At 49.8% G+C, this 27,975-nt stretch overlaps 1 protein-coding gene across 1 annotated transcript in view; it reads left to right on the forward strand.

Moving 5' to 3' along the window:
- ITPR1 (inositol 1,4,5-trisphosphate receptor type 1) overlaps positions 1-27,975 on the forward strand; it is a 298,229-nt gene that overhangs the window by 213,862 nt on the left and 56,392 nt on the right. The window contains exons 42-46 of the mRNA XM_072941751.1: positions 15,069-15,249; positions 16,746-16,999; positions 22,946-23,146; positions 24,590-24,700; positions 26,931-27,026. Coding sequence (XP_072797852.1) covers positions 15,069-15,249; positions 16,746-16,999; positions 22,946-23,146; positions 24,590-24,700; positions 26,931-27,026 — 843 coding nt within the window. The remainder of the gene's footprint in view (positions 1-15,068; positions 15,250-16,745; positions 17,000-22,945; positions 23,147-24,589; positions 24,701-26,930; positions 27,027-27,975) is intronic.

The following is a 27,975-nucleotide window of genomic DNA, read 5'->3' on the forward strand; positions in this document are numbered from 1 at the left end:
ACCGCAGTGGGTGCTCAGTCAGTGTTCCCGGAATGCATGGAAGTCTGGACCCTGTGTGGCCACCATGTTACGTCAGCCTTCTTACCCTTTTGTGAACAGAAACCTGAGGATGTGAAACATGAAAATGTGTGATCAACAGCCACCCCCTTTTTAAAGGGACGCCTTCTTCAGGAGCAGGAAGGAGTTCCGTTTATCTGAGCACAAGGGAAATCTGTAATGTCAGTTGGGAGAAATCTTTTGATGCCAGAGATACTTGGTGGCGACTTTGGTCTTCTTTTCTTCTTCACGGTCACTATAGCAGTTGGTAATAATAACCGAAATCAGAGCGCTCGCCTGCCAGGAGCAAGGCTGCGTGCCTTCTCTGCATGATCTCTCTTACTCTTCGTGCTGGTCCTGGTGGGCAGGTAGTGCCTGCACCCCTTTTTGCTCAGCGGGAAGTAGAGGATCTGAGAGGTCAAGTTACTTGCTTAGGGTCACACAGCTAGCTGGCACTTGTGCCAGGGTTTGTTTCCTGCAGAGCCTGGGTTCTCAGCCTCTCTGCAGTGCTGCCTCCTGTATAAGAAGCTGCCCCCAGTCCCCCTCTGGCACAGGCCCCTCCCTGGGGACCGAGGAAATGGGCGGTGCACCCTCTTCGAGGGCCTGGCTTCTGTTGGCTGGGCACTTGAGAATCTGTGACTTCACTTTGTTCCTCTTCAGTCAGTGGGCTCATTGTGCAGGGCGGTCTGCCATCCAGAGAAATCCCAGGTGGCTTGTGCGCTTGGTGTCTTTGCTTTGGTTCTATCACCGGCTGGTGAAGGATGGAGGATGGAACTGTGAAAGACTTTACCTTTCGGGCTGGGCATTTGTCAAATAAAAATTATATGTCCTGTACATGTCGCTTCACCTCTAGTGGGTTCCAGGATCTCAGGTCTATGAAAGTTCATGGCAAGGAAACTCTCTTGCATAACTTCCTCTCCATGGAGACAGAGAGCGAATCATTTAATTAGGGCTCTTAAGAAAAGTTTGATTATATTACTCACAATTTTTGGTTTTCACTTGCATCTAAAGAAGTATATGTACTTTGGTATATAATGCGAAGCTTGTTAGATCTCCGCTTTTGTCCATTTTGCATGGAGAAGCTCAGTGCACCAGATTCTCCCCATATTTGAGTCTTTGGCAGGTTGCAGAGTATGTATGTTTTGCAGAAGGAAGAGGCTGGGACTTTGTGCCTTTATAAAGTGCCCATTATGGGGCAGACACAGGGCCTGGTGCTGCTAGGCACCTTATCTGGACTAGGGGAGATAGCCCCAATGACAGATAGGGAAACTGAGTCTCAAAAGATCAGGGAGGTCTTGCCTAAAGTCACTGGTTAGCAGAGATGAGATTTGAACCCAGATCTCTTTCCCCTAATAGTCTCTCGACTTTTTTCTCATGCTGGACAACCTTGAAGTCTCTTGGGTCCAGAGCAGGGAGCAGCTCTGGGCTCTACATCCACCGATGTGAGGTGCTGTACCTCCTCCAGAAGTATCTGTCTTGTTATTGTTGGGAGTGAGTGGGCAGCCCTGATCATTTGATCTGAGAAGCAAGTACTCACTGCTTGGTTATGCAGTGAATTCTAAGAGTCGACTTAGGAACCACACAATGGAAGCATGCTCAGTTTTATAATAATGTATAAGTGTGTCTTTAGTTCTCACTGCTGTCCTTTGCATGAGTAGCTTTCTCTGGTCAGGGGTGAACTTGGCCCTGGTGGATGGGAGGCTGTTGCTCAGCTCTGTTTCTCTGCGTTTTCTGTGATCCATGTTGGGGGAGCAGAGGGGTAGGGGAGGGAAAGCTAGGGTGCCATGCAGATAGCTGTTGCAAACCCCTGTACGATTTCCAATTAGTGGTTGCATGTGTGACGTGTATGCCTGTCTTATATTTACAAGAGGAAACATCCCGTTTAATTTTATGTTCACACCCAAAACCCAAGTGTTAAGAGAACATGGTGTTTTAACACTCCCTCGGTTATCAGCTGCAGAGCGGAGGTTCTATATTGTCACATACAGTTTTCTGAGTGTGTTTCTACATTTGTCACCTGGCAACATCGCTACCTCGGGACACGAAGCTGCGTCGGTTCCTACCAGATCCACACTGTTTATACTGTCAAAGGTTGAGCCCGTTGTCCTCCTAGGAATTTAGAAGAGGAGCAGGCCCGGGCTGATGGGGCTCGGTTGAGAGACGGGTTGATGTGCTTCCATGGCTGACCCAGGACCAGGGGTTCCATGGGGGGTGATGACTGGTCCTGCCTGCATTGATGCATTACCGTGTGGTGGGCCACCTGCCAGTTCTGATAAGGAAGGAAACCCCATGGCAGGGATGCCACAGTACCCCTTGCTGGGGTCACCCTCTGAGCTGCGGATAGCCCCGTGGGGTCTTCTGTGTAGCTGGTAAGATGCACTGAAAGCTCTGTGCTATAGAATCTGCATGCCTCGTGGGGCCTCGGGTGATCACACCTTCAGGCTGTCACAGCCTCCCCCACCCATCCCGTGTGATTAACCCCGTGCCTTGAGGATATTTGCCTCTGAAACCCTTGCATCATATGTTTGAAAATCCTCTCGGTTGAAGCTGCATGTTCAAAGACTCAGAAAAAGCTTACTGAGACCAAGGGCATGGAATTCTCCAGCACCTGTGACATTTCTTGAAAAATACTGGAGAGGGGAAAGTTCCCATGGTAACAGCTTTCAAAAGGCGTTTCGTGGCATCAGTAGATGAGACAGGATATCAGAGTAATGAGGCTTAGCAACGTATCCTATAAGCACAGACTCCTTTACAGCCACCTCCTGGTGTCGACGCCAGAGCAAGGGCCTGTCCAGAAGGCCCGGGAGCGCTGGGGGCTCTGGCCAGGTCGCGCTGCACGACAGGGCGCTCCGTCCATGTTCCCCTCTGCAGTTCTCACTTCTGTCGGCCTCTCTAAGGAGGAGGTCTTGCCATCCACTGGACTCGTACTGTCTTGCCTGTTGAGAAAGAAATAGACAACTGAGTATGCCTGGGGGTGTTTAGAAACCACCAGTCAGCTTCAAAAGTATGTATTTCGAATGCTCCGACCTCCTTTAGAAAAACCCCTAAAAGCAGCCACTGATTTGGTTCAAATGGTTCTTTGCTCTTGGCTGTTAATATTATTCACAGCAGCATCAGATGTCCGGTGAGAAAACCACAAGATTCCTTAAGGTTTTATTTCGTAGCAAGTGTGTGTACACATATACATATATACACACACACATACACATACGCATATACATATACACACCCATATACACACACATATTACTACTGGAGGAGGACTTGACCCTGAGGGTTTGGAACTTGGCCGATCCTCCTGAGTCCCCTTCACGTGGAACTCTATATCCTGCTCTTTAAACTTTAAGACGATCCCTGACTGGCTGGAAGTCCTCAACCCGCAGGCCCAGGAAAATGTTTCAGAAAAAAACAAGGTCATGCTGCATTTTTTGGGTAAGCACAGGAATCAACAAAGAGATGTTATATAACTTCTATTTATATCCTCCTTGCTCACTATCTGCAGGCAGACAAGAGTCGCTGAGAAGGGATTTAATGAGCTCTCGGGGTTTGCTCACCTTCCTGAGCTGGTAGGAACCAGCTTGTTCTCAAGTGCGTCAGCAAAGAATCTGGCTGTGGGTGGGCGGCCGGGGTAGGTGGACAGACTGGTTGCCATGGTGTTCTTTAATTCCCCTGTCTCTCAGCGATCTCCCTCCCCTCTCCCCGACTCCTTCCTCTCCCCCCACTTTCTTTTCTTTTCTTTCTTTTTTTCCCAATCTCGAAGCTTCCTTGTTTCTCACACCTCACCCAGGATTCTTGGAGCTGTCTCCAGAGACGGAATCTTCTCCTTTCCCTCTAAGAGCTCCCCATTGTGTCGTTCTAGGACATCAGAAGGGTTTTGGCTAAAGTGTCTTTTCCCCCACCCTCCCTTATTTCTTGTCCTTGGACTTTTTTTTTATTATTATTATTACCAGTCCCTCCACTATAGGAGCCTAACCAGAGGTCTTGAAGTTCACTCTCTGTCCTCGGATTGCCTGCAGACGGGGTGGGTTCTGTTACCAGTCGGGCAGACAGTGGCTCTGCCCCTCAGGGGAAGGGCTATGTGCATTTCCCTAACCCTCCTGTGTGCCCTTGCTCTGGGTGGGATGACTTCTCCTGTCTCACCTAGCGCTTTATAAAGTACAGCCACATGAAAACAAGAGAACGTGTTTGTCCCACAGTGACAACTCCTAGAGCTTTGGCTACATCTGTTACGTGAAGGTGGCAGGTTGAGATTACTCACCCTGCATTTAAAAAGAAAAAAAAAAAGGTCTGCTCCATCCTATTCTCAGCAGGAAAGCAAAACTGTCCTTCTGAGAAGCTCCCCTGTGGCAGCCCCGGGAGTGCCCACCTGCACCCTGGTGGTCTCATGCTTTGGGTTGTTGGCCACATCCCCACGAGAGCAGAGGCATTACCAGACACGAGTATGGAGGTTATAATGCAATGTTCTTAGTAAAGAAAAAGTGGTTCCCATGAGGACAGGCTTAAAAAAACAGAAAAGCCGAAACCCACCCCTGCCTTGCCCAAGAGTTGTGCAATTCTTAACAGCAGTAGCCTGTTTGAATAATCAAAGGCGAGCTAACTTCCCCTTAGTAACTTCTGTTAGAGACATCTGCATAAAATATCCCCGGATTCCAGACCGAGAAGGTAACTTTTTTTTTCCCTCTGAGTAACTGGAGGGACTTTCCCTTTGGAACTCTTCCAGCCGAGCGAACCTCACGGTGGAGAATCTTCTCTCATTGGAAACTGCCAGCGGCTCGAGTCTGGGCGTGGGAGCATTAAAGACACCTCGCGCCCAAGCTTGGACCCTGAGCCTCTGAGAACCTACGTGACATTCACAGCTGGCTTTGCCCCTCCTTTTCACAGAGGAATCTATGCCCACGTGCGCTTCCTGAGTCCTCTGAGTTCCTTTTTGAAAGTGTCAGAGCCTCTCTTGATGTTTCTAGCAGTTTTCCCTTGCCTGGGTTTTAAACTTGTCATCAAGATGTCCCAGACGCCAAAGGCGATCCCCCTAGAAACCATCTGATGTCTTCAAGCGGCTTGTTTCCCTTTGAATTCAGGACTTAAGAAAAATTATATTGCTCTTGGAAGAGGCTTTGTTTCAGTTGCCCTCACCATACGGTGTTTGAGAAATGTGTTTTTATTAATCTCCTTGCAACACAAGCGCACAAACTGTTCAGCCCAGAGCTTTTAGTTACCAAGTCAGGTTCTGAGGTGGGAGGCCCACCAATAACTGTGCTTCCTGCCCCAAGGCTGATAATACAGGTGTCAGCGGGGCCAGAGTGGTTGATGGTTAACTAGACGGATTAGGAGCCCCAGCCAGCCTGAGCCCATCTCCGCGGCCTGTGTGCAGACCCGAGCAGCCTCTGAGAGGCGAGAACGCCACATCAGCCTCCTTCAGCTGGTCTTTGGCATTTGGCACTGTCCCCGTTTGGCGAGACTTTGCGCTTTCACAGAGAGGGATCTTCTGGTTATTGAGTTAAACTTCAGCTGCCAGAGATGCAAACCTCGACTCGACTTCAGTTTTTCAGGGTTGCCCCTCCTTCGGGACTGTTGTGTGTTCATTAGGAGATCAGGTGTTTATGGAGGTGCCCGGCCCCCAGTGGGGGCACCACGATACTGTCAGGGATGAGGTGAGATCATGGGTCCTGCCTTCAAGGTTATATAGTCCAGCAGGGGAAATGAATCATAAGCCAGTTAACAATTAAATAAGTAAACTGGGGGAAGCGTGAAAAGGGAAGCTACCAGGGTCCAGAGTGTCGTGGAGAAGCCCCTGAGGGTGGTCAGGGGGGCCTTCTCTAGGGAGGTGCCATTTAAGTCCAGACCTAGCAGGTGGGAAGAGAACCAGTCACGTGAAGAACAGAGGGCAGGAGTGTGCAGACAGGTTGGCATATTGCAGGAGCCGAAGGAGGCCACTGTGGTTGGAACGGAGCCCTGGGGAGGGGCGGGGGAAGGGAGCAGGGCGTGAGATGACCGCTCGGCCCAGGTAGTGCACTTGTCACCAGGTGAGAGGCTGGCCGGGGTGATCTCTGCGGCCCCTGCCAAGCCCTGCTCAGTGCTTCTAAAGGGCACCAAGTTGGCTCGGGCTGTGACCTGCTTGGATACACGTGACCAGCGCCAAGACCATAGTATATTAAGCAGCACTTACACAGACGAGTGCTGTGTGATTTCATCCCGCCACCTCCATCCATTTGGCCATCTGTATGTTTTACTGTCAGATCCAAAGGATGTTCTGTGCAGCCATATGGAAGCTACCTGATGGGCCAGTACCCAGAGACGTGGGCCCGTGGGGTGGGGAGAAGTGAAAGTCCTGTGACCTGCCCTCTGGGGTGCAGGCTGGGGCTGAGATCTGAGAGCTGGCCAACTGAGCCGAGGACTGAGGGTGACGGTGGCCCTCCCTCAGGAAGACACTCCTTTGCCTGATGTTTTGCTATTTCCAGCCCGTGACCTTGCCCCCGGCAGGCCAGAGTATATTTATTTCCCCTTGGATGCTGTAGTCGAGTGGACCCATCAGAGCTAGGTTTGTTGAGAGTGGGGATGAGAGAGTGTCTGGTATAGAACAGCTACCAGCGCCGGCCCTGTGCGGGCTTTCCCCGTTACCGCCTCTCCGTCCCACAGCCCCACGGGTGGCTGTTACCCTCCTCCTGCCTCCGTGACAGCCGAGGAGACTGAGGCTGCAAGTTCGTCGATGCCCTGCCCACAGCCACCCCGTTCCTCAGCCACCCCGTCTGCCTGTGTGTACCCTGCGGAGCGTGCTGAGGGCTGAGCCCGCTCTCTGGGCCCCTGCTGCTCCCTGTGTAAACACGGCCTGTAGGTGTGCAAAGAATTCTAACTGATGTGGACAGAAAGCTCAAGTTGGAGGCCCTGAGGAACCTTGGTGCTTTTCGGGCAGGAAAAGTTGGTCAGTGTTGATGGATTGGCCCTCAGGTACCCAAAATGGAAATGAGACCAAAGATCAAAGGTCTTGCCCTCCGATGCCCATGTCAGGCCTTTCTTGGTAACACAAGGGAGCCGGCTCTATGCAGGGGACCCACCTGCACCCTCCCTGGCAGAGGCCCAGTGTGCATTTCTTGGTGACAGGTTTCCCAGCACCTCGTGTCTTGCTCTTTTCAGGTCTCATGATACAGGGTGGGGCCTCACTGAGAAGGCTTCTGCCCTCCCATCACAGATCCCACGGCGAGTCTGTGGGCGCAGTGATGCAGGACCTCAGAGTTTCCTATGAACCCCCAGGAGGCACTTTTTGCTGAATCATAGAATCAGCCCCGGAGGGCACCGTCGGAGGCCAAGTGCCTCACCAGCAGCCCCGGACACGCACTGGAGAATGATTATCATCTTTTTCTTCTAGTTGAGTAGATCTCGGGGACCAAGACTCTAAACCCTCCCTGAGTGCTTTCACACGAGTCCGTCCTGAGGTCTAAGCGCAGTCTTGTCTGCTACACAGTGCCTTTCTTTTTTTTTTTTTATAAGCCCTGTGTTGACTTGAGTAACCAAAGCACCTTCTTGCACTTGAAGAAGATTCCAAGGAGGCCCCTGCCACATTCTATTTCCTGTTCCACTGGTCGTGGTTGTTTTTTTCTGAAGCCTCCTTTGTTTCCCTGTCTTTTGCTGGGAGAGACAGATGGCTATGTCCATGCACCCCACAGAAGACGCTGGCCTTTGGCCTCTGTAAGGAGGTTTGAGAACTGAACCGAGAGAAAATTTGGAGCCCACTTCTTGTCCCTGGGTCAGAGGCCTGACCTCCCTCCCTGAAATCTGTGTGATTTCACTGTCACATATTGCTAGAGATGTAACTGCTGACAGTTTACCTACACATATAGTTACTTTGTAAGATAATGCCTGTAAACTTTGTTTTTTTTAAAAAAAAGGAAGTAGAATTTGTTGCTTGAGATGTCATTGATGAGTATGTGAGAAGCTGTTAGCATCCTGATCCACACGGGGGAGGCGCTTACCAGGTAGGGCAGACTTTCCCAGCAAGAGCTGCTTCTCGTGGGGCCTGGGAGGCAGGAAAGGAGATGTGTGAAGCTCTCAGGTCTCAGAAGAAAAGTGATTCTTAGGAAACAGATTGGACTTGGCTGCTTGCCAAAAAAATGAAACAAATTCAACTCGAGAAGCAGCTTGAAGATCCACTGCTTTGGTCTTGACCTTGCAGCTCAGGCCCTTCCCTAGAGCCCAAGGGCCAGATGAGTTTGAGTGAGGTTCTCCTTGTCCTCCAGCTTGCTCTCAGGCCTTGGGCATCAGCACTGAGCAGAAGGCAGCCTGGCAGGGCAGAGGAGTTGAAACATGATGTTGATCTGTGGCTTGTCAAGAGATGGCTTTCCGGTTTGGACGAGGTGGGAGCTCTTTTCAGAGGCATGAAGTTGAAATGTGGATGCCTTTCCAGCCCCTCCTTGCTTCGCTTCGTCACTTCCTTCTTTTCTGCTTTAAAGTTTCTATTATTTCTGACCTCGTTAAGGCTGGTGGCATCCTCAGAGAGATGGATGAGCTGATAACTTCCAGGTGTTTACTGGTTGAAACCCACCAAACCTTGCTAAAACATGTCCTCCTTAGAGCGAGTGCTAACATACACAAGGGGAGTGGTTGGTACTTACTGCCCGCTTCCGTAATTATCATGCATTTCCTGATGTCATGAATAGTTGGAAATATTGAGAAAAAATCACTCACGTTGGAAGACTTGGGACTGTCCGAGAGGACGGTCTGACACCAAGCTTATGTTCTGCCGTGGGTAGCGTAAACTTTGAGAAGTGGAAGCCAAAGTATGGAAGCAAAAAGATTTCTGTCTGTGTCTGAGGGCACCTGAATGGCTTCTGTAACGAGTGAAATTCCAGCTGGACTTGTGTGTTAACTTCCTTCGTTGTGACGATTGCTAGGAATTGCTCTTTGTTGTGTTTTTGCCGTCACTTGGCGGGCAACCTTGACCTACCCGTACTGGCTGGAATTGTTCGTCTTTGGATGTTTGAGGCACACTGGACTTGGGCCATCACACGACACCCAGCACATTAGTGGACCCACCTGTCTTACCTGCTAACGCCTTTCCTTTGAGAGGGGCATTGACAGATTGAACACCTTGAGTTTGAATACTTTCCCATAGCAATCAAAGTGTTTTTCACATGGAGTGTTTCATAACTGCGACCTTGATGGACCCCAGCATCCATGTGATGCAGACAAGGCAGGTGGTAAGAGACTTGTTTTTCACAGAAGGAGCCCGGGGCACAGATGCGGTTGATGCAGCTTGCCCAAGCTCACGTGCCTGGTTAGAGGGGAGCAGTGGCTAAAATTGAGGTTTCTAGACCTGCAGTTCTCCAGGCTCCTGTGCCTCAGCCACGTGCATTTTACCACCCAGTTCATGGTTTGTGATCTTTGGGTTTTGATTATTGTCATGGCTTTCTAAGGAAAGGACTCAAGACCTACAGTGGTTGTTGCATGGCGGTGGTTTGGTTAACAATCTGTAACTCCCAGCCCTGGCAAAGCTTTGAAGAGCAGAAGGGGCTGGTTTGGGAGCGCATGTTAGCAAGTGCATTGGGCCCATTCACCTGTATTCCTGACACAGCCAGTCTGTACTGTGAGAAGAGTCTGTGTTTGTGCAGCTGAGAGACGCAGGGTGATTGGTGGGGGAGTGTGTTATAAAAAGCCAGAAGGTGTTTGGAGTTTGACACACTCTGGCTCAGGTGAGAGGTCCTGAACACAGCAGGGTGGTTGAGGGCAAGGGCTGAAGCGTCAGACGAATGGGGCTGAGTCCTGGGGCACTACCGCCACTTCCGAGCTGTCTGATTTGGCATGTCATGTGACCTCTCTGAGCCTCAGTGTCTTCATCTGTAAAGTGGGGATAGTAATAGCCCAGACCTCATAGGTAGTTACAAGGATTAAGTGAGATACCATGTACAAAGCACCTGGGCAGTGCCTGGCAAATTGGAAGTGTTCCGTTACCATTCACGGTAATATAATTTACAGAGCAGGACTCCCCAGGGAGGGGTGAAGTCTCAGGCAGTCACCAGTGTAGGAAGAAAACCCCGCAAGGAAACCCCACACCTCGTGGTTACTCTGTCACCAGCAGAGCATCTGTAGGAGCTGGGCAGGAATGGGTTTGTCCGGTTGGAGACAAGCCTTCAAGTCCTGGAGAAGGCAGGGCCAGGGCTGAGGTCCTCGTGTGCCAGAGGCAGGGTGAAAAGAGGAAATTCAGACTCCAGGGAAGAATCTCCATCAGCTCCTGGAAGCACAAGCATTCAGTACCACTCAGCAGTCACATTTTTCAAATTCTTGCACATAGTCTGAGAACATAATTCATTCTGCGGCAGATAAGCAGGCACCCAGAGTGGGTGTCATGGGGTGTGTTGGTCAGGGTTGAGTTGTATGAGGCAGTCAGATAGAAAAGCTCACTCTCCGGATTCTCACAAGGCCCAGCATGGGGGTTTCTAGAAGGTGGACCACCGCAGGGCGGAGATGCTTTCCTCTGGGGAAGGGTCTGAGTCTCGTAGCTGTCCCAGGAGTGCTGGGGCCTGCCCTCCCCATACCGTCCCTGCTCCTGTCAGGCCCCACCCTGGATCAGAGCTGCTTCTGCTTCTTGCTTCTGTCCCTTTGTGTAGCCGAGATGCCCGGAAAGGGCTCCTCCCATCACAATGGCCTCATGTCCTTGGAGGTACAGGCTGCCTAGCTCTGGGTTCCAGGGTTCAAAGCCTGTCTTTCACCCCCTCCAACCCTCGAGCTCGGGGAAGATGGCTTTTCAGTAAGGTGCTCATTCACTCACCTTCCCCGGTGTGTGTCTGGTGTGTGGGGAGGGCCGGCATCTCCCATTCTTCCTCCCGGACCCCTTCCTGCTCAGGGTGACTGGGGCCGTGACCTCTTCCTCCTAAAGAAAGGAGTCCACCCCCAGCTCTTGCACACTTGCGGCCTGTTTTCTGCTGGTCCCTAACCTCAGGCCGCCTCTGGTTTCAGAACCTGGGCGGGCTTGTCATAAATCACGCTCTATTCCTTTGCAAGGACTTGGCTGGGTGTGGTGGGTGCGTGGCTGCCAGGCCAATCAAGGGATATTTTCTTACTTTTAAGAGTGACCCGAAAGGGCGGTTTCCTTATTATTTTAAACTAAAACCTCAGTTCCTTAATCCCCGTTTAGCTCAAGCAGCCTGAGGGGGGTAAAGCTTGTCCACTTGACAGCTATCTGAGAGCAAGAGTAAAACTCGGGCCATCCTGTCACCCATCCACCCCTGAGCGTGGTCAGAAGGGACTGGTTTGGGATGTTCTGTGGAGCCTTGGCATTCCTCGGAGGAGCCTCTGTGTGTGTGTGTGTGTGTGTGTGTGTGTGTGTGTGTGTGTGTGTAGGGGTGCTGAAGTTCTGGTCCTCCAAGCTGTTGTCATTTTCTCTTCTCATCGTGTACAAGATACGGCCACTTCCCTTCAGGAGACCAGACCTCTTCCTTCCAGTGTATCTCTGTTGAGCTTCTTGATCAGGAGACTTGAAGCACCACTCCTGCCTCCCCTCGCTGCTGCACCACCTCCATGGCCTGAGCCTTCCCTGGACGTCTACACTAAGGTGTACCCCGAGTTCCTCGCCCTTGGTCAGCAGTCAGGAGGGGCTGGCCACTGTGAGTGTTACTGTGACTTATCACCCTGGGGCTCCAGGACCACCCGTGAAGGATGCACCCTGTGATGGTGCCCATCCTGTGGAGGAGGAAATTTGGGTTTGAGAGACATTGTCTCTTTCTGAGGTGACACTGGCTAGAGTAGTGAGTGGTGTCGCTGAGGCCCGGTCTCTCTGACTCTGGAGACGGTTCTCACCATGTAGCTGCTCGGGCAGGTGATGACTGCCCTGTGGGGTTTTCACAGGATGGATATGTACGTGATGGTGGGACAGAAACACAGCCAACTCACTGAGTGGGCACCACGTCAAGAGCTTTGTGTCCACCTTGGCATCCTTCCACATGGGTTCAGAGATGCTGAGTTACTTGCCTGGGGTCACAGAGCCAGTGGGTAAGAGACCCGAGTCTTGAACCCAGGAGGTCCTACTGGAAAGCCTGCACTACTAACCCCTCCATTAAGAGGCATTTTCCTTCCTTTGAGGCACCAGTGGTATCTCTCGTCTTGACTGTTAACCAAGAGGCATGATAGAGTTCACCTCTCTTTCCAGCATGATGGCCGGGAACCTCGGAGCCAAGTCCAAGACTACCCTGAATCACTTCTCGTGACTTCCAGTCCCCAACCGTGTTTGATTCCAGTTTTCTGTACTTACTCCTGTCTCGCTATACTCCGCTGTCCACTTGGTTATTTTATTGATCACATTTTGTTTATACAGTGGCTTCAAATCCTTGAGGGGCTGAGGACAGTTACAAATAATGCTAAATAAATACACGGCCTGTTGCAGAAGCATATATAGAAGCATGTAATCCTCAGGCCGTTGCCCTTGTCTCATTTCCTGCGAGGTCTCCTTGCCTTGACCCTATCAGTCGACATCCGTTGGGTTTCCTGGCTACACGTTAAGCAGTGATCGGCGTGTCTGTTGCACTGTTACAGACGACAGATGGTTGGCTGTAGCTGTGTATTTATTGACTTACTTCCTTTAAGTGCATTCGCTTTCTTGAATGACCGGACTGTCCACGGATGCTTTTTAAGTTGCCTCCATCCCATGAGAAGACAAATGGGGCAGGAACTGAAGTTAATTGCCCCAAGCAGCCGCTTTCTCACACAGTCTCCCCGTGACCCCGTGGGGTGAGCTGTTGCATGACTTCTTTTCGTGGAGAATGCCATCACTGCGATGAGGTGGCCGTAGGTCCGTCTTAGTCCCACACTCGTCTCCTTTCGTCTGTCTGCGGACCCATCGGCTCTCAAAGCAGTGAACCATTGGAACTTGGTTTCTCATACTTGAACAATTTTCCAGAATTAATCTGTGTTAGGGGTTTATTTCTGCTGTGGCCGCTGAATATAAGCAGAATCTGAGCGGGGTCTGAGGGAGCTGGGGAATCAAGTTCGGAGGAGCCGTAAAGGGTCGAGTTGTATTTGTTCTTTCATCAGATAACGATAGGGCACCTTCTGTGTGCTGAGCCTCATCAGAGGGCTCCAGAGATGGCTGTGAACCACACAGGGGAGGCACCTGCCCTCTGAGAGCTTGCACTGTGGCTAAGACAGAGAGTAAGTAGGTGAACAGCAAATAGAAGGGTTGTTTCAGAGGCCAGTTGCTATGAAGAATAAAACAGAATGTGACTGAGGAGGTGACATGAGTGGTGTAAGTGAAGAATGGGGGTACCCTAGCCATGGGAAGAGCCAGGAAAAGCAAGGAAGAACAGGGCGGTGGCCCTGAGTGTCTGCCAGCACCGTTTGCCAGCACTCTGCTAAGTCAGTGGATAAAAGGCTACTTTAGCAGAAGTCTCTAGGGTGATTATTGAACAACTGTGTCTTTTCCTTACAAAGCTGCCAGTTCATGGGGGTGTCAAGGTCCAGGCCCCTTTTTGCTCATCATTGTTTCTCCTATGATGGGCATAGTGACCAAGTCTTGACAGAGGCACGGTAAATAGTGGATGGATAGATGGACGAAATAGAATCTAAAAGAAAATAAAAGGCAGTGAAGGGCAATGGAGCACCCTAAAGACTTGAGCTTGTTCCAGAGTGGGTGTCTTGGAGAACAGCGACACACAGAGTGATAAGTCCAAGCCGTCGTCAGGTGGGGACTGGTCACTGGTACTTGGGAGTGGTTGGAGGGGAAAAGATAGAACCAGGGAGCACGCGCAGGAAGGATGGATCCTGTGTTGTATGTAAGAAACACCCAGAGGTAAAGAAGAGCAGGGAGAGGGAGAAGGAAGGGCACAATCAAGAAGTGCTTTGTGGGCAAATGAGGCAGACACCTGTGAGTGTAGCATGCAGGCTAGTGGCTGGAAGGAGGGCCCCAGTGATGGAGGTGCACGTGGGCAGATGGAAACATGGCGGCTCTCTGGGGCGGGGGGCCTGCTACATCAGGCGCTAGGTGTGGGGAGAGGTTACAGATGGAGGAGTTAAGGGGCTTGAGGAGGCTGGTAAGATTTTGTGTTTTTTCTGGGATTACAAGCCTAGGGTTACCTTCTGTAGGGAAATGCCATCTTTCCAAATGGGGGAGGATATGAAATTGGCAGAAAGATCCAACTGGGAGAAGCAAATATATTGTTTGGAGCTTTGTTTTCTTCCTCTGGAAATTGACCGTATTGTATTTTTATGTAAATAACTCACAACAGCGTGGTGTTTGCAAAGGGGTGAAAAGAGAATGCTCATAAATGAAGTTAAGACACCATATTGTGTTTTTACATCAACAATGTATACTATTGCTTGCAGTGGGTCCAAAAACAAAAAATGTGTATCCAAGAGGCGAGTTACCTGTTCATTGTGAGCTGCTTCATCTAACCACCCTTTACCTGTCCTATAAGACGCGATTTGAAAATCATCTTTTTTCATGAAGATTTTGGGATCACTCCAGCCCCGTGTCATCCTTGCCAGCTCTGAGCTTCTATAATATAATTGTCTGTGTAGCTTCTGGAGCACGTTTTACTTATACACTTCAGCCTTACTTCTGCGCGTGCCACCGTAACCCGGTGCGGAGCCCTACAGGGGCAGGGAGCGCGTCCTACACATCTGTACATGTCCACAAGGCTGTGCAAGGGGGAGGGCTCACAGAAGTCCTTAAACACATGAGTGGCCGTGGCACAATCACCAGAAATACATTCTGTTTCCATTGTGGGTGGGGTTGGTTTGTATGTGTGCAGACGGTCGTGCTTAATTGGCTAAAGGTTGCCTGCCGTGCCTTAGCGTGCTTCCCAAGCCCAGGTGACTCCAGCTGCTCCAACTGAGACATCCCACAGCAGTGGCTTTAAAGGCTCCATGTAGGAAAACTCAGGCTGTAGACTCCAGAGAACAATAGTGCGTGGAACGGTGTTCACCCTTGGTCCGAGCTTAGACCGCTGGTGAGGATTTGTGGCTGGCTCTGCTCTTTGTGAGGTTTCGGTGTCCCAAGTGGGGTGCAATAACTGGTCTGTCAGTGTTGACTGTCTCTGGGTTCTCGTTGGCAGCACTCCTTCTTCTGCCGGTTGACAGAAGATAAGAAGTCAGAGAAATTCTTCAAGGTCTTCTACGACCGAATGAAGGTGGCCCAGCAAGAAATCAAGGCAACGGTGACGGTGAACACAAGTGACTTGGGAAATAAAAAGAAAGATGACGAGGTGGACAGGGACGCTCCATCCCGGAAGAAAGGTAAATCCCCCGTCCCGCATGCAGCCCTTCATCCAGCTGGGCTGTGAACATGCGCGGGATCCCTGGTTGTCCTTCAGTTTCCACGTGACTTCTCGACTTCACACTGTTCTGATTGGGGCTTTCGGCAGAAGACGCCCCGTCTGATGCAAGTCCTCCTCTGTGCCCTGAGCCGAATGCCTGCTGCTTGGGAGGCTCCTCATGTTTCATAAATGAATATGCATTCTTCTTGGTCCAGCTCAGGGTGTTATTGACAGGAAATCCATCAATAATCTTTTCCTGTATAATTTTCCATTTAGTGTTAGAGAAACTTGAAGACAAGCCCTTGAAAACTGGATGTTGTTTTTTTTTTTCTCACCTAATTCTCCCATATTTTCTAAAATATTTGAGAGTTCATAAAGCTTTTTTCCCATTATCTCCCTCAAAGGGAAGTCATCATGGGGAGCAGGTAGACTCAAAAGTGTTGGAGTCCAATGGCCGTGAGCAGGTTTGACCTTGGTTTTTTAAGTTTAGAGCTGGGCTTCTCAGCCACAGCACACCTGACATCTGAAGAGGGCCGTGCTGTCAGGGCTGTCCTGTGCATTGCAGGCTCTTCAGCGGCATGTGTGGGCTCCACCCAGCTGGTGCCAGCAGCCCGCCCCCTACTTAAAATAAACCAGATGTTGCCTGTCATCCCCTGGGTAGAGATGGGGTCAAAATCATCACTCGTTTATAACCACTGGTCTAGAATGGGAATAAAGAGAAGTAAAAGAAGAACAGCTGGCATTTACTGAGTTCCTTCTCTGAACCAGGCACTGTCCAAAGTCCTTTACATGTGCTGCTTCATTTAGAACAAGTCATCCCTGCAAAATAGATGAAACTGTTATGCCCATTTTATAGATGAGGAAACTGAGGCACAGGGGTGGTAGTGAACTTGTTTAGGGTGTGCAGCTAGTAGGCACTAGAGCCAGGGTTTGAAACCAGGAGGTCTGGCTACAGAGTCTCATGCTCCTGCCCCTCATGCCCAGTTACCTTACAGAGTTACTCCAAGGATTCGGTAAGATGATACACAGAAAGTGCTTAATCACGGTGCCTTGGCACTTAGAAAAGGGATCCATCAATTGTCGCTACAGTAACAATTACAATTCGCTTGGCATTATGTTGACCCTCTCGGGAACATTCTGGAGGTGGACGTCACTGATGCTCTCCCCATTTTAGAGATAAGGAGGCTGAGGCCCAGAGTCATAGATCTGTGAGGTTGACACAATCTGCACTCCTTTTCCTCTAAACCACAGGGCAAGCATAGGTGAAATGTTAAGAGCCACGAGCGTGTTTTGGCAGGGCTGGACCCAGTTTTAATCCTGAGGACGGAGGGAAGATGGTGACTTCTTTGAGTATTTTGCTAACTTGGAGAGGCTGTCTGGTGAATACCAGAACTTAGGTTCTGAACGTCATCTTGGTGTGCTGACTAAGGCTCCTGGGGGTGCAGCAGCGTTGACCATCCTATGTTTGCATTCCAGCCAAAGAGCCTGCGACACAAATAACAGAAGAGGTCCGGGATCAGCTCCTGGAGGCCTCTGCTGCCACCAGGAAAGCCTTCACCACCTTCAGGAGGGAGGCCGACCCCGACGACCACTACCAGTCCGGGGAGGGCGCCCAGGCTACAGCAGACAAGACCAAGGACGACCTGGAGATGAGTGCAGTCATCACCATCATGCAGCCCATCCTCCGCTTCCTGCAGCTCCTATGCGAGAACCACAACCGGGACCTACAGGTGAGGGCCGAGGGGCTGGCAGGGCCGCAGCTCCTCCCAGCTGCCACCACTTCCTCTGACGTCTCAGCTCCATACCCTTCAGCTGGTTTCTCTGAGTTGAGGACCCAGGATGATTCTCGTTATCTGGGCAACAGAAGTGTTTCTGTGTCTGTCTTCCCCATCATCTCCATGGGAACTGGGGCCAAGACTGTGTCTCTTGCTCACTAGTGTAGGTACCACCTGCTCCATATATATTTGTTCTGTGTGTGTGTGTGCGCGCACATGCGCACTCTTGCATGTGTGTATGTGGTAGCCTGCCACTGCTGGACATACAGATGCACAGGTAAAACTTGGATGGATGGGTGGATGATGAAATATACTAGACCTACAAAATCTGGTAGTTCATAGAAACTCAGAAAATTCTAATCAAGCATTTGTTGACTGAATGAAGTGACTTTCTCATGTTACACAAATAAATATTCAAAGATACTTAGCTGGTTATTCCAGAAATTCTTTTTTTGCTTTTTTGTTGTTGGATGATGACAGTGGCCAAGGTTTACTGAGCACCTAGAATATCCTGGATGCTGAGTGTTGCCTGTATGATTACACTTGTCATGGATGAAGAAACCGAGATGCACAGGACCAGGAAGGGAATGTAGAGCTGGGCCTGGAACCCAGGCGTTCTGATGGTAGAGTTTGTGCTGGCTCCAGAGATACCATTGGTTCTGAGTGGGCATAGATCTGCGGGGCCGTCCCTGCCCAGGAGAGGCGCGCTAGGGCACCGGGTCCTTGGCCATGACCTGGTTTTGCTGCTGACTGATGAAGAAAACACCCCTCTCTGCTTAAAAGGGATGAGGATGAACAAGAAAAGTGTGTCTAAACTCCTCTAAGGTAGAATGTTCTCTCCTAAAATAAGTTGGTGATGGTCGTTTTGCTTATTTGAATAATGACAGTTTGAAAAGAAAATAATTCTAGTCCAAACATAGCAAGGGGAAGGTGCAGCCTTGAAGTATTTGCACTGCTGACTTTATGCACCAGGTGATCTGATGGCCTTTCACATGTAGCTGTGGCCAGACCATTCAGTGCCGCCACCATACGTCACTCGCACTGAAAACCTACCACAGAATCTCTGGATAAGTTGAGTAAGAAATTATGTTGTTTAAACAGGAAGACAGAACAATGAACCAGAAGTGGGTGAATTCTGCAGTATGATACCTTCTGTGCTGATTTTTATTTTCAGTCAAATTGGTCTAAGAGCCTGGACTTTGAAAAAGCTTCCAGATCCAAGGTCTTCCACTAGCTAAATCTGGCCCACCCTTCAAAATGAAGAGGTGTCTGTGAGCCCCTCTCCTGGCCAGGCTGGGGCCCGGGCTCTTTCTCCGCTTTGCCGCCCGCTCCCTTCCTCCGTTGACGTTCCTGGCTTGATCCCTGTGCACGCTGCAGTGTGCAGTCTTGGCTGTCAGGCTTTTCTTGCCTGTTGCTCAAACATTCCTACCTGGGACGTGGAGCACATTGGCCTGGACTGTCCAGCTCCATCAGGTAGAACGGAGCCCTCACAACCCAGAGGTCCGGGATTTGGTGACTATCTCATTGGCTGCTATTTCTCTGTCTGATGGCTGACTGTGTCCCTTCCACTTTTTCTGTCTATACCATTAATCACCAAGGAGACAGACCAAGGGAGTGTGACAACGTGGGAAGCCAGGCTGTCCCACCAGCAGGAAAACAAAGGCTGCAGCTCGATTGTGGCATCTTTGTGGGTGGGGCCCCCACCCTGCTGCAGAGGCGGTTTCTAGGCTGACTTTAGAGGTCAGTGGCCTGTATTGGTCCCCTGTGCTGATGTCACTGGTCTCTACCAACCTGGGGCTCCAAAGGAGAAGAGGATTGAGATGATGCCTGTGTATGTTCATGTCATCATCTCGGTGAGCACCTGCTCTGTGCCCGGCACTGGGGCTGATGGAGACTCTACCTCTCCCCTCACAGAGCTGAGCGTCTAGGTAGGAGCCACCTGGCAAGTGGGTGACGGCAGTGCAGCGGGTCAGTGCTGCAGCGGTGGCATCTTCGGGCTCTTTTGGGTTCCAAGCAGGAGAACCCACACAACGTGCCAGATCCAGGAAGGCTTCTCAGAGAGGCTGATGGCTGCTGAGTTCTGAACTAACAAAACTCAAGGCTACCTTGAGTAGAGTCCATCCGTGAATGTCAGAGGGGTGGTCCTGATGGGCTTGTTTCCTGAGCCTGGTTCTGGGGTCACAGACCTGTTCTGCCTTCCGTCAGCCCCCTTGACCTCCCTCCTTCACTGTGCACCCAGTGTCCGCTGTGCAAGCAGAGTGTACGAGTTCACCACTTCTTATTGGAAGTCTTCACCATCTTTTCCTGGTACCTTAGCTCTTTGCAGAACTCTGCTTTGAATTAATTCCCTAAGAACCCTGTGGGCAGACGCACCTTTTAATGGATCCTTCTAAAACTCTATTCTCCAATACACCACTCTGTGGAAAACCATGGTATTGGGGGAAGAGGGCGTGTACCGTATATTGTAACAGATTTTTTTTAAAAACTTGGCAGCTTAACCTTTGAAGGTACCATAAAGCCAGTGGCTTTAAACTTTTTTGTTTGGAGCTGCAGAATCGTTTGAACATCTGGGGCAGAAGTGTACTACATAAAGCAGACGAGGGTTGCTTTGTTCAGAGTAGAAACTACTGAGTAGAACTTTCCTTTCCTCCCTCACCTGCAAGAACCCTGGGAGGTGGGGCATTCCAGGGGTCCTCCAGGGTTGTGCAGGGTCTCCCAGTTGGAAAACCAGTGATCTGGACAGCAGTTCACAACAGTGAAGGTCGCTTGCATCTTTAAAGATACCCACTAAATCAGACACACTGAAGTAGTAATAAAATTGCTCTGAGAAGATGATGTTGGTAGGAATCTGGATCTCAAGATGCTGGTTTTAAGTGAGACTCAACTACTATGAACTCTGCGTGGTTGGCAGTTTTGTGGAACAGATGGTGGATCTCTGGGTCAGGGTTTCCTTGCAGATCTGAGGGAGAAGACTTTCTCACCAGGAGAGAATTATCGGCTCCCTGGAATAAGGAAGTGTGTGGATAAGGTCAGAGAGAGCAGGAATTCAGCCTTTTGAAGTTGCCCAAAGTTTCTTGTCATATTTACAACCTTAGCTTTCCTGTTGGTGAGTGCTCAGTAGAGATAAAGCACCACGTTTGATTTGGCCCCACAGGCAGTTGTTACCTTTAGTGAGCTTTGTTCGCAGCAGTGAGAAATGTGATGGGAAGGACTGTTCTTGAACCATTTTCCATGTGCTTTTGAACCATCACCTGGGAGGCTGTCTTGCCTTTCACCTTGGTTAAGGAATGCGGGTCCTGATCTCTCTCCACTGAAGTCTGTATGAGTGCAGACTTGAAGTCTTTGATTTCCTTAATCGGCTCATCTTGACTTGATCACCAGGCCTCCAAGGAAGACCACAGGAAGAACTGGATTTCTCTAGCCTGGACAAGCTGGGCTGGGCGGTGTGTGCTCAGGGTGAACTCTATGCCTTGAGCACAGAAGGAGTTCCTTTGGCCCTTTAGCGAGTGGCGTGCCTCTTTTTGTCGCGGACAAAAGAAAATGGATCTTACTCAGGAAGGAGAGATTCTAGCTAGATACTCTGCAAAAACTGTGAGAAATGGGAGAGACTTTCACGACACGGCAGCCACGATCCTTCCTGGGGCGTTTGAAACATATCAGCCTTGATGGCTTCCCAAGTCCCCCTTCCTCCATTCGTTTGGTTTAGTTCAGACATTTCAGCCAGTGTGTATGAAGCACCTGGCCTGAGCCAGTCCCCGTGCTGGCTGCCGGTCACCTGTGCTGTCAGCACGGCAATGGGCAGAGTAGGCAGACATCCCTAAGTGCAGCACTAAGGGTGAGGCGGGCTGTGAGAGGGGGTGTGGTGCTCCCATCTCACTGGAATCAGGATGGAGGAGCAGGGAGGGCTTCCTGAAAGAAGTGACTGAGACCCCATCCTGAAGGAAGAGTAAGTAATCAGGGTGGAGACAGGGAGAGAGTGACAGGCAGAAGGAGTAGTGGGGCGGAAGCCCTTGAGATGAGAGACTGAAAGGTGCTTAAAGAGCAGGGAGAAGTTTGTTCCTCCCAGACAGAGAGGGGCATGATGGGAGAGATGACGTCACTGAGTAGAGAGAGGCATGATGGGAGCGATGATGTCACTGAGCAGAGGGGGGCATGATGGGAGAGATGACGTCACTGGGCAGAGAGGACATGGTGAGAATGGTGACACAGGAGTTGGAGAGGCAAATGGAGAGAGCCATGCTTCGAATTTGAGCTTTGGACAGCCAGGCCCTCTCCTGCCTCTTCCTGAGTACTCCTCCACCCCGCGGCTGCAAGGTGAGGGGCTCCACCAGGTCCCCGGTCAGGTAGCATCTTTGCTGAGCGGCTGGAGCCGGAAATGCTGTGGAACTCTCCTCTGGCTTCCTGTGGCCCTTAGAAAAGTGGTCACCTTAGGAAAGCACACTTGGTCCCAAATCACCTGTCCCCCTACCTCCCACCCAGACCTGAATGATTGTTCAGTTTTTAGACTAGTTCGGAAGGCTTGACCATAAGGGACTGAGGTTAACTTGGGGTGGGAGTAGTGCTGGGGGATGGTTAGTTGGATGTTGAGTCAAGCATTAAATTGGATTACCAGCTCTTAATGTGTGCATTTATAAAGGTTTTAATTATCCAAGGAATGCATGGATATACTGTTTTTCTGTGAAGGTTTAAATGAAAATAAGTATTTAGTATAGAAAACTGTCTCTCTCCCCATCCCTACTTCTCACCCAGAGAAAACTGTCATTGGTTTGGACAGTACCCTTCCTGTCCTTGTTCCATATATTTGGATGGAAGCATTGGATACATACTGACCTACTATTTGCCTTTTTGATTTTTTAACTTAACAGTATATCCCAGAGATCTTTCCACATTGGCACATTTGGACCTGCTTCAGTGTTTCCAATTTGTAATATTAACCAATGTTGATACACTGTAATTTGTTTACTCCCCAGCCGATGGGCACTTAGGTTGTCTTCAGTTCTTCACTCTCAGGCACAGTGTGGTAGTGAACATCTAACACACAGCTTGTGAGTAAAAGTCACTGTTTCATAGAAGTGGAATTACCAGGTCAAAAGTTACACTGTTTTATCTTCTGATTACCTCTTTTTTATAGTACCAATTTTCTGTAGTAAACATGTGTAACTTTTATGACTATACACAGAAGAGTATTTGTAGTTTATTTTTGCTTTTTTAAGGAGTCTGTGACCAAATATCTCGTCTTCATCACAACAGACTCTGCGTTATGAGGTGGTTGAATGTGACTTGCTTTATTTTATTGAGGAAGTTCCTGCTCTTTGGTCTCTTGTTAACATTACAAAATCACCCAAGTACCTCCTTGGGCACACAGACAAGCATACATACGCTTACCCACATTTATTTCTTCCTTTAATAATGGAAATGGCCTCACAAGATAATCCAGGTTCCTGCCATGGCAGTAGGCTCAGGCCAGCCTGCAGCCCTTTATTTTGTGATGAACCATCCTCAGTACGAGGACCTGAGGATCTGGGTGTTCAGCGGCCAGACCGCACCATCGTCTCTTAAATGTAACCACTGCCCTGGGAAATGTCAACAGACCCTGAACTTAACATGTGGTAGATGCAGAGGTGGTCTGGAGTGGGAAAGAGTGAAATGAGAATTTTAAAAGTTTATGGGAGTCTAATGTGGGTTGTCAAAGAGGAGCTCTCCTCCACTGCATCCCAGATAAAAGCACCTTGGAGAACAAGCCGCAGCGTTGGTGGCCATTGCTGTAGACCGCGTCCCCGGGTGACCATCGTGGGGGCTGACCCTTCTGTTCAGCGATGCATTGTCTAAATGGCAGAATAAATGACCTTTTCCCCCTTCTCCCGCCTCTGCTCCCCGACCCTGGGACCTGCCCAACTGCAGAACTTCCTTCGTTGCCAAAATAACAAGACCAACTACAATTTGGTGTGTGAGACGCTGCAGTTTCTGGACTGCATTTGTGGAAGCACAACCGGGGGCCTTGGGCTTCTGGGGCTCTACATAAACGAGAAGAACGTGGCCCTCATCAACCAAACCCTGGAAAGTCTGACCGAGTACTGCCAAGGACCTTGCCATGAGAACCAGGTAATTCCATGTTTATTTGGGGTGGGGGAACAAAGGTTTGTCATATTGAAACGTTGTTGACCGTTGCTTAGCATCTGCCTGTCGACCTAAGGACTCAGTTGAACCGGGGGCCCTTCTGCAGCAGTGAGGAGGGAGTTCTCGGGTTTTATGAAGCTTCAGATGTGACCTAATCATGGGCATCCCTGGGTGTCCGTGCCCAGCTTTGTTGGTTTGAATGGTCCAGCTCTAACTGAACTAGGGATACACACTAAAGTTGGAGCTCATAAGACCTGAAGCCTGGGCTCTATTTTTAAATTCTGGGAAGTGGCTACTTCATGGAAGGAGGTTTCAACTTAGCTAGAGAGAAAAACCTCACTACACGCGGGACAGCTTGAAAATAATCTGAGGAGAGGTAGGGCTGAGGCTTTGGCACCACAGACATTGAGAGAAGAAAACAGCCCGTCAGTCTTGACTTAGGCCTCTCAAGAAGTATATTTTTGGAGCAGAACCCAGTGGTTTCTTGAGTAGAGTCATTGCTTATCCATGACGTCTTCAAGACTTTGTGAGTTTTTGCACAGATGCTAGAATGAGTATGATTTTTCACTCACATTATGGTTACATCCTGGCTGGAGAGGGCAGGCCAGTGCTTACACGGCCCGTTGTAAACTCTGGCCAGGGAAGGTGTGGTAGGCTTTGTTTCTTGGGAAGCAAGGCCAAAACCTTCGCCAAGAGGAGAACGGCTTACGAGAGGGACAACTCGCTGTGTATTAACAACCTGACCTTAGTTGCCCACGAGTATGACACTAGCATTTTGTTAGATCCACTTTTCCTCTCCTGGTTTCCAGGCGAGATAGATGGCGTAGTCTGAGTTAAAGTAAAAAGGAACAAAAAAAATTGACAACAGGTTTGTGGGGAAAGGCTTTATCTGACATCTAAGCGAGTTTCCTTATAACCTCAAGGCAGAGGTCTGTGGAAAGGAGCAGGCTGGAGTGGCTTCTGCTGCACATGGGGATCTTACCTGGGGGAAGGTGATTGGTTCTGATATCGTGTGAATTAAACAGGAAACTTGCTTTCCAAGCTTGAGCTTTAAGCCAGAGTATGCAATACGAAAACCAAGTGATGTAGAGAGAATGGAACACACCTTTAAAGGGGAAAAGGCACTCAGAACCCAGAATCAGTCACACACTGTGTTTTCCCTTAAGAACAAAAGCCCACTGCACTATTTGGATTAGACACAACCAATTTATCAGTTACAGTGCATGGGGACTTTCCTACTGTTTACTGTTAATTCTGAAACTAGAGATTTTCATCTGTCTTTTATTTTTACCACTTTCTCACGGAAAATTTGCAGCTCTCCCCTAGAGACATTGCTGGGAGCGGCAAGCCTCGTGTTGAAATAGCAGCTCAGCATGCTGGCCTTTGACGTCTGATTTATGACCAGTGTCCGTGTGTCTCTTTTCTCAGAACTGCATAGCCACCCATGAATCCAATGGCATTGACATCATCACAGCCCTGATCCTTAATGACATCAACCCTCTGGGGAAGAAGAGGATGGACCTTGTGCTGGAACTGAAGGCAAGTAGGAACTGAAAGCAAAAGACAGTAGTAGCCTTCGGAAGGAGTCGCTTTTGTGTGTTGCCGCCACACGTGACACGGTCAGTGTTGTGCAACTAAATATAAAAGACTGTTCTTTGAAACTAAATGAATGAGACACATAGCAAGTTCTGACTAAAATGCAGAACTTCGGTGTTTCCCTTCCCACCCTTAGGACAGGCTACCAGCTCTTCAGTCTCAGGTCACAGGAATGAGAGCTCATCACTCAAACTTCAGACGCGAGTTTGAACAGCAATCCAAGAACTCAGAGCCTTGATTCTGAAAGCCACAGCCAGAGAAACAGTGGGAACTCCACTCCCTCTGTGGTCTCTGACTTTACTCCCATTGAGGAAAAAGGGCCGGGTTGAAGAATAGTAGCAGTAAACCTATCTAGGACCAAAAAAAATTCTATTTGTACATTATCAGGGAACATCTTTTTTCTGTTCTGTTGTTGATTTAGCAGAAGGGAGGTTCCTAAATGTTGGGTTAAAATAGGGAAGGTTACACTAGCCAGTATCGTGCCTCCAGGCCTCTGATGAGTTTCTTTGCATCGTGTACAATCAGTGGATGACAGATGACTAATGTAGAAACACCGTCGACCTGCTGACTCTCTCGAGTACCAAAATAGTTTTATGGGGTGAAAGCAGTGACTTCAAGGTGCTTAAGCTGCTGGGTTTACAGTCCGGCCTCTTGGCTATTTGAGAAGCTGGTACACCACCCCCAATGTTGACTTCTCGAGCATACCAAAATAAATGATTTAAAAAATAAAAATAAACAAACAAAAGACCCTCCCTCTTACTGAGGGGTTCCAAAGATTCTCTAAGGGTCCACAGATTCAATTCTGAGAATTGAACTGGGAGCCCATCCTGGTGCCTAAAGTGTATTTTGAAACGTGTGAGCTTCCCTGAGCGCATTTCCTTCCTCGCTGTTCACATGTTGGGGCACGATGAGATCTTCCCTGCATCTTAGCCCAGACGCAGCACTGAGCCCTTTATCCCTGTTGTGGAAGAGCCTGGAACTACAGGGTTCAGCCAAAAAGTCGATCTGTATTTATGGCATCTCTGATGTTGTAGGAAAGGAAGGTCATTAGGGAAGGTGATACCACGGAAACCCACAGGAACAGCACATTTGTTTCTGTTTTGATTTTTGTGTGTCAAACTGAGAGTCCAAACTCATAGTTGGTTGGGGCGCATAGTTTAAATGGAATTTTTTAATTTTTAATTTTTTTGTTGCTATTTTTAACTCCTCTTTTAACAAATCATGTTGTAGAAGCAACCCAAAGATCATTCAAGCTCCTGTCCCTGGCTCCCATTTATCAGACTGTCTGTGCTGAGAGCCTGAAAGAAACTGAGAATTTCTTGCACTCCTGGTCAGCATTTCAGTGGCTTTTTCACCTAATCCAGTAGGTTATTATAGAAATTTCTGCCTTGTGAAAAGCCACCATTTGATAGCACAGCCACACAACTGAACTGCTGTGATCTGTGCTTGAGGAGGAAAAATACCCTTCTCACCCAAAAGAGTAAGTGTGGAGTCTCAGACACAAAGAAGCATGCAGATGGCCATAGGTCTGGGACCTAAAGTGATCTCAAGCCAAGACGTGCAGGGTGTGGGCCCATGAAAACTTTGAAAGTAATGAGAAAGTATGGTTTGGCAAGGACACCGTCCTCCCTTGGATCACTTTTGTTAACTGGTGTCGGCTGTATTCTCATAATAATATGAGGGGTTAGGAGAGCTAATAGCAGTATTTCAAGACAGGGGGGAGTTAGCCTCATTGCCTGCCTTCTCTGGCCTGCAAGACTGAATAACGGTGTTTGTAATCACCCACCTCTGCCCCCTGGAGGGCGTCATGGGTCTAAACAGCAGGTGCTTCCTGACCACTGTCGTCATGAGGGCCACAGCAGACCCGTAAGCACCCACGTTTCAATGTCCAGTTTCCACCAGGACGCGTACCAAGTAACATTATGGAGCAGCTATGCCCAAATAGGTGCCTCTTTGACCCTCTTGGATCAGATTCTGCAGAAAGATCTTGGGGGTCTAAGTGGCACGGTCTCTGTAGGGTGAGGCTGGTTTGGGACACCCATGACCCTCCTGTGGGGCAGACCTTCTGTCTGTTTAGCCGGGATGCAGCCCTCGGTGAGCAGGGCCGGTGACTCAGGGCAGCCGCCCCCAGCAGCGCCTCTCCATTTCCCCCTCCCTTTGTGTCTCCAATCAGAACAACGCTTCGAAGCTGCTCCTGGCCATCATGGAGAGCAGGCACGACAGCGAAAACGCCGAGCGGATACTCTACAACATGCGGCCGAAGGAGCTGGTGAGCCGGGTGGCGGGCCCCTGGCCGCGGCACCAAGCGCAGGCGGTCGGCTTCCTTGAGCTTCCTTAACAATGCCGACAATCCGAAGTGTAAAGAGAACATCAGATTGAGGCCTCTGACTAGGGTAGAGAAGTCAGGCCTGCGTTGAATAAGTGTCCTCTGCCTTCGGCATGGCCGCACCTGGAAGCCTGGCTCGCCCGTTTCCCTCCCGGGGGGCAGCAGGGACCAGGTCTGGGAGCCCGTGACTGGCACGCACATCCCTCGCTCCGCCCCTTTTCTGGGTCACCCTGGCACGCACGGGAACTCCCTGAGCCGCGGGCGGTGATAACGTCACCCAGTCCAGAGGGCTGCTGCGTAGACTGGCCAGGAGGATCCCACGGCGCCCTTAGCCCGGTGCCCACGGTGACCCGCCCGAGTGCAGTGCCACCTCCTCTCACTGCCCACTCGCGGCTCTGTTTGCCGTGTCTTTGTCCAGGACTCAAGAATTCACATCTCTTCTTGCTGCCGATAGTCTGGGCAGCAGAAGAGTGTTTCGGGGGTGCCGATGTTTTAGGGTTTTTTTTTTTTTAAAGAAAACACAATCCTGTTTAATTTCTTCGGGGTGTTGTTCACAATTGCCAGTGACTTCCAGGCAGGGAGTCAGGGCTGCGAACCGTGAGATAGGAGCTATCAGAGACGGTGAACCGAGCTGAGGACCGAGCTCTGTTTGGACTTTTTCCCACGCAAATAAACCTTAACTGACAGACCTAAATGAGGGCACTAAAACTTCCCTGCCGCCTGGCGATCCGGGTGCACTCGAGGCCGGGCTCAAGTCCCTTTATGTGCTCCTTTAAATAAAGTTAGCAGCCAGCCAGTGCTTTGATCTCCCAGGTCAGGAGTGAGTTCTCAGCCTGGGATGGAAAGTCCTCTCTGAGTTTACGTAACAGCTTATGTAACTGCGGCTGGGGGA

This window comes from Vicugna pacos, chromosome 17, assembly GCF_048564905.1.
Source record: "Vicugna pacos chromosome 17, VicPac4, whole genome shotgun sequence".
NCBI lineage: Eukaryota > Metazoa > Chordata > Mammalia > Artiodactyla > Camelidae > Vicugna > Vicugna pacos.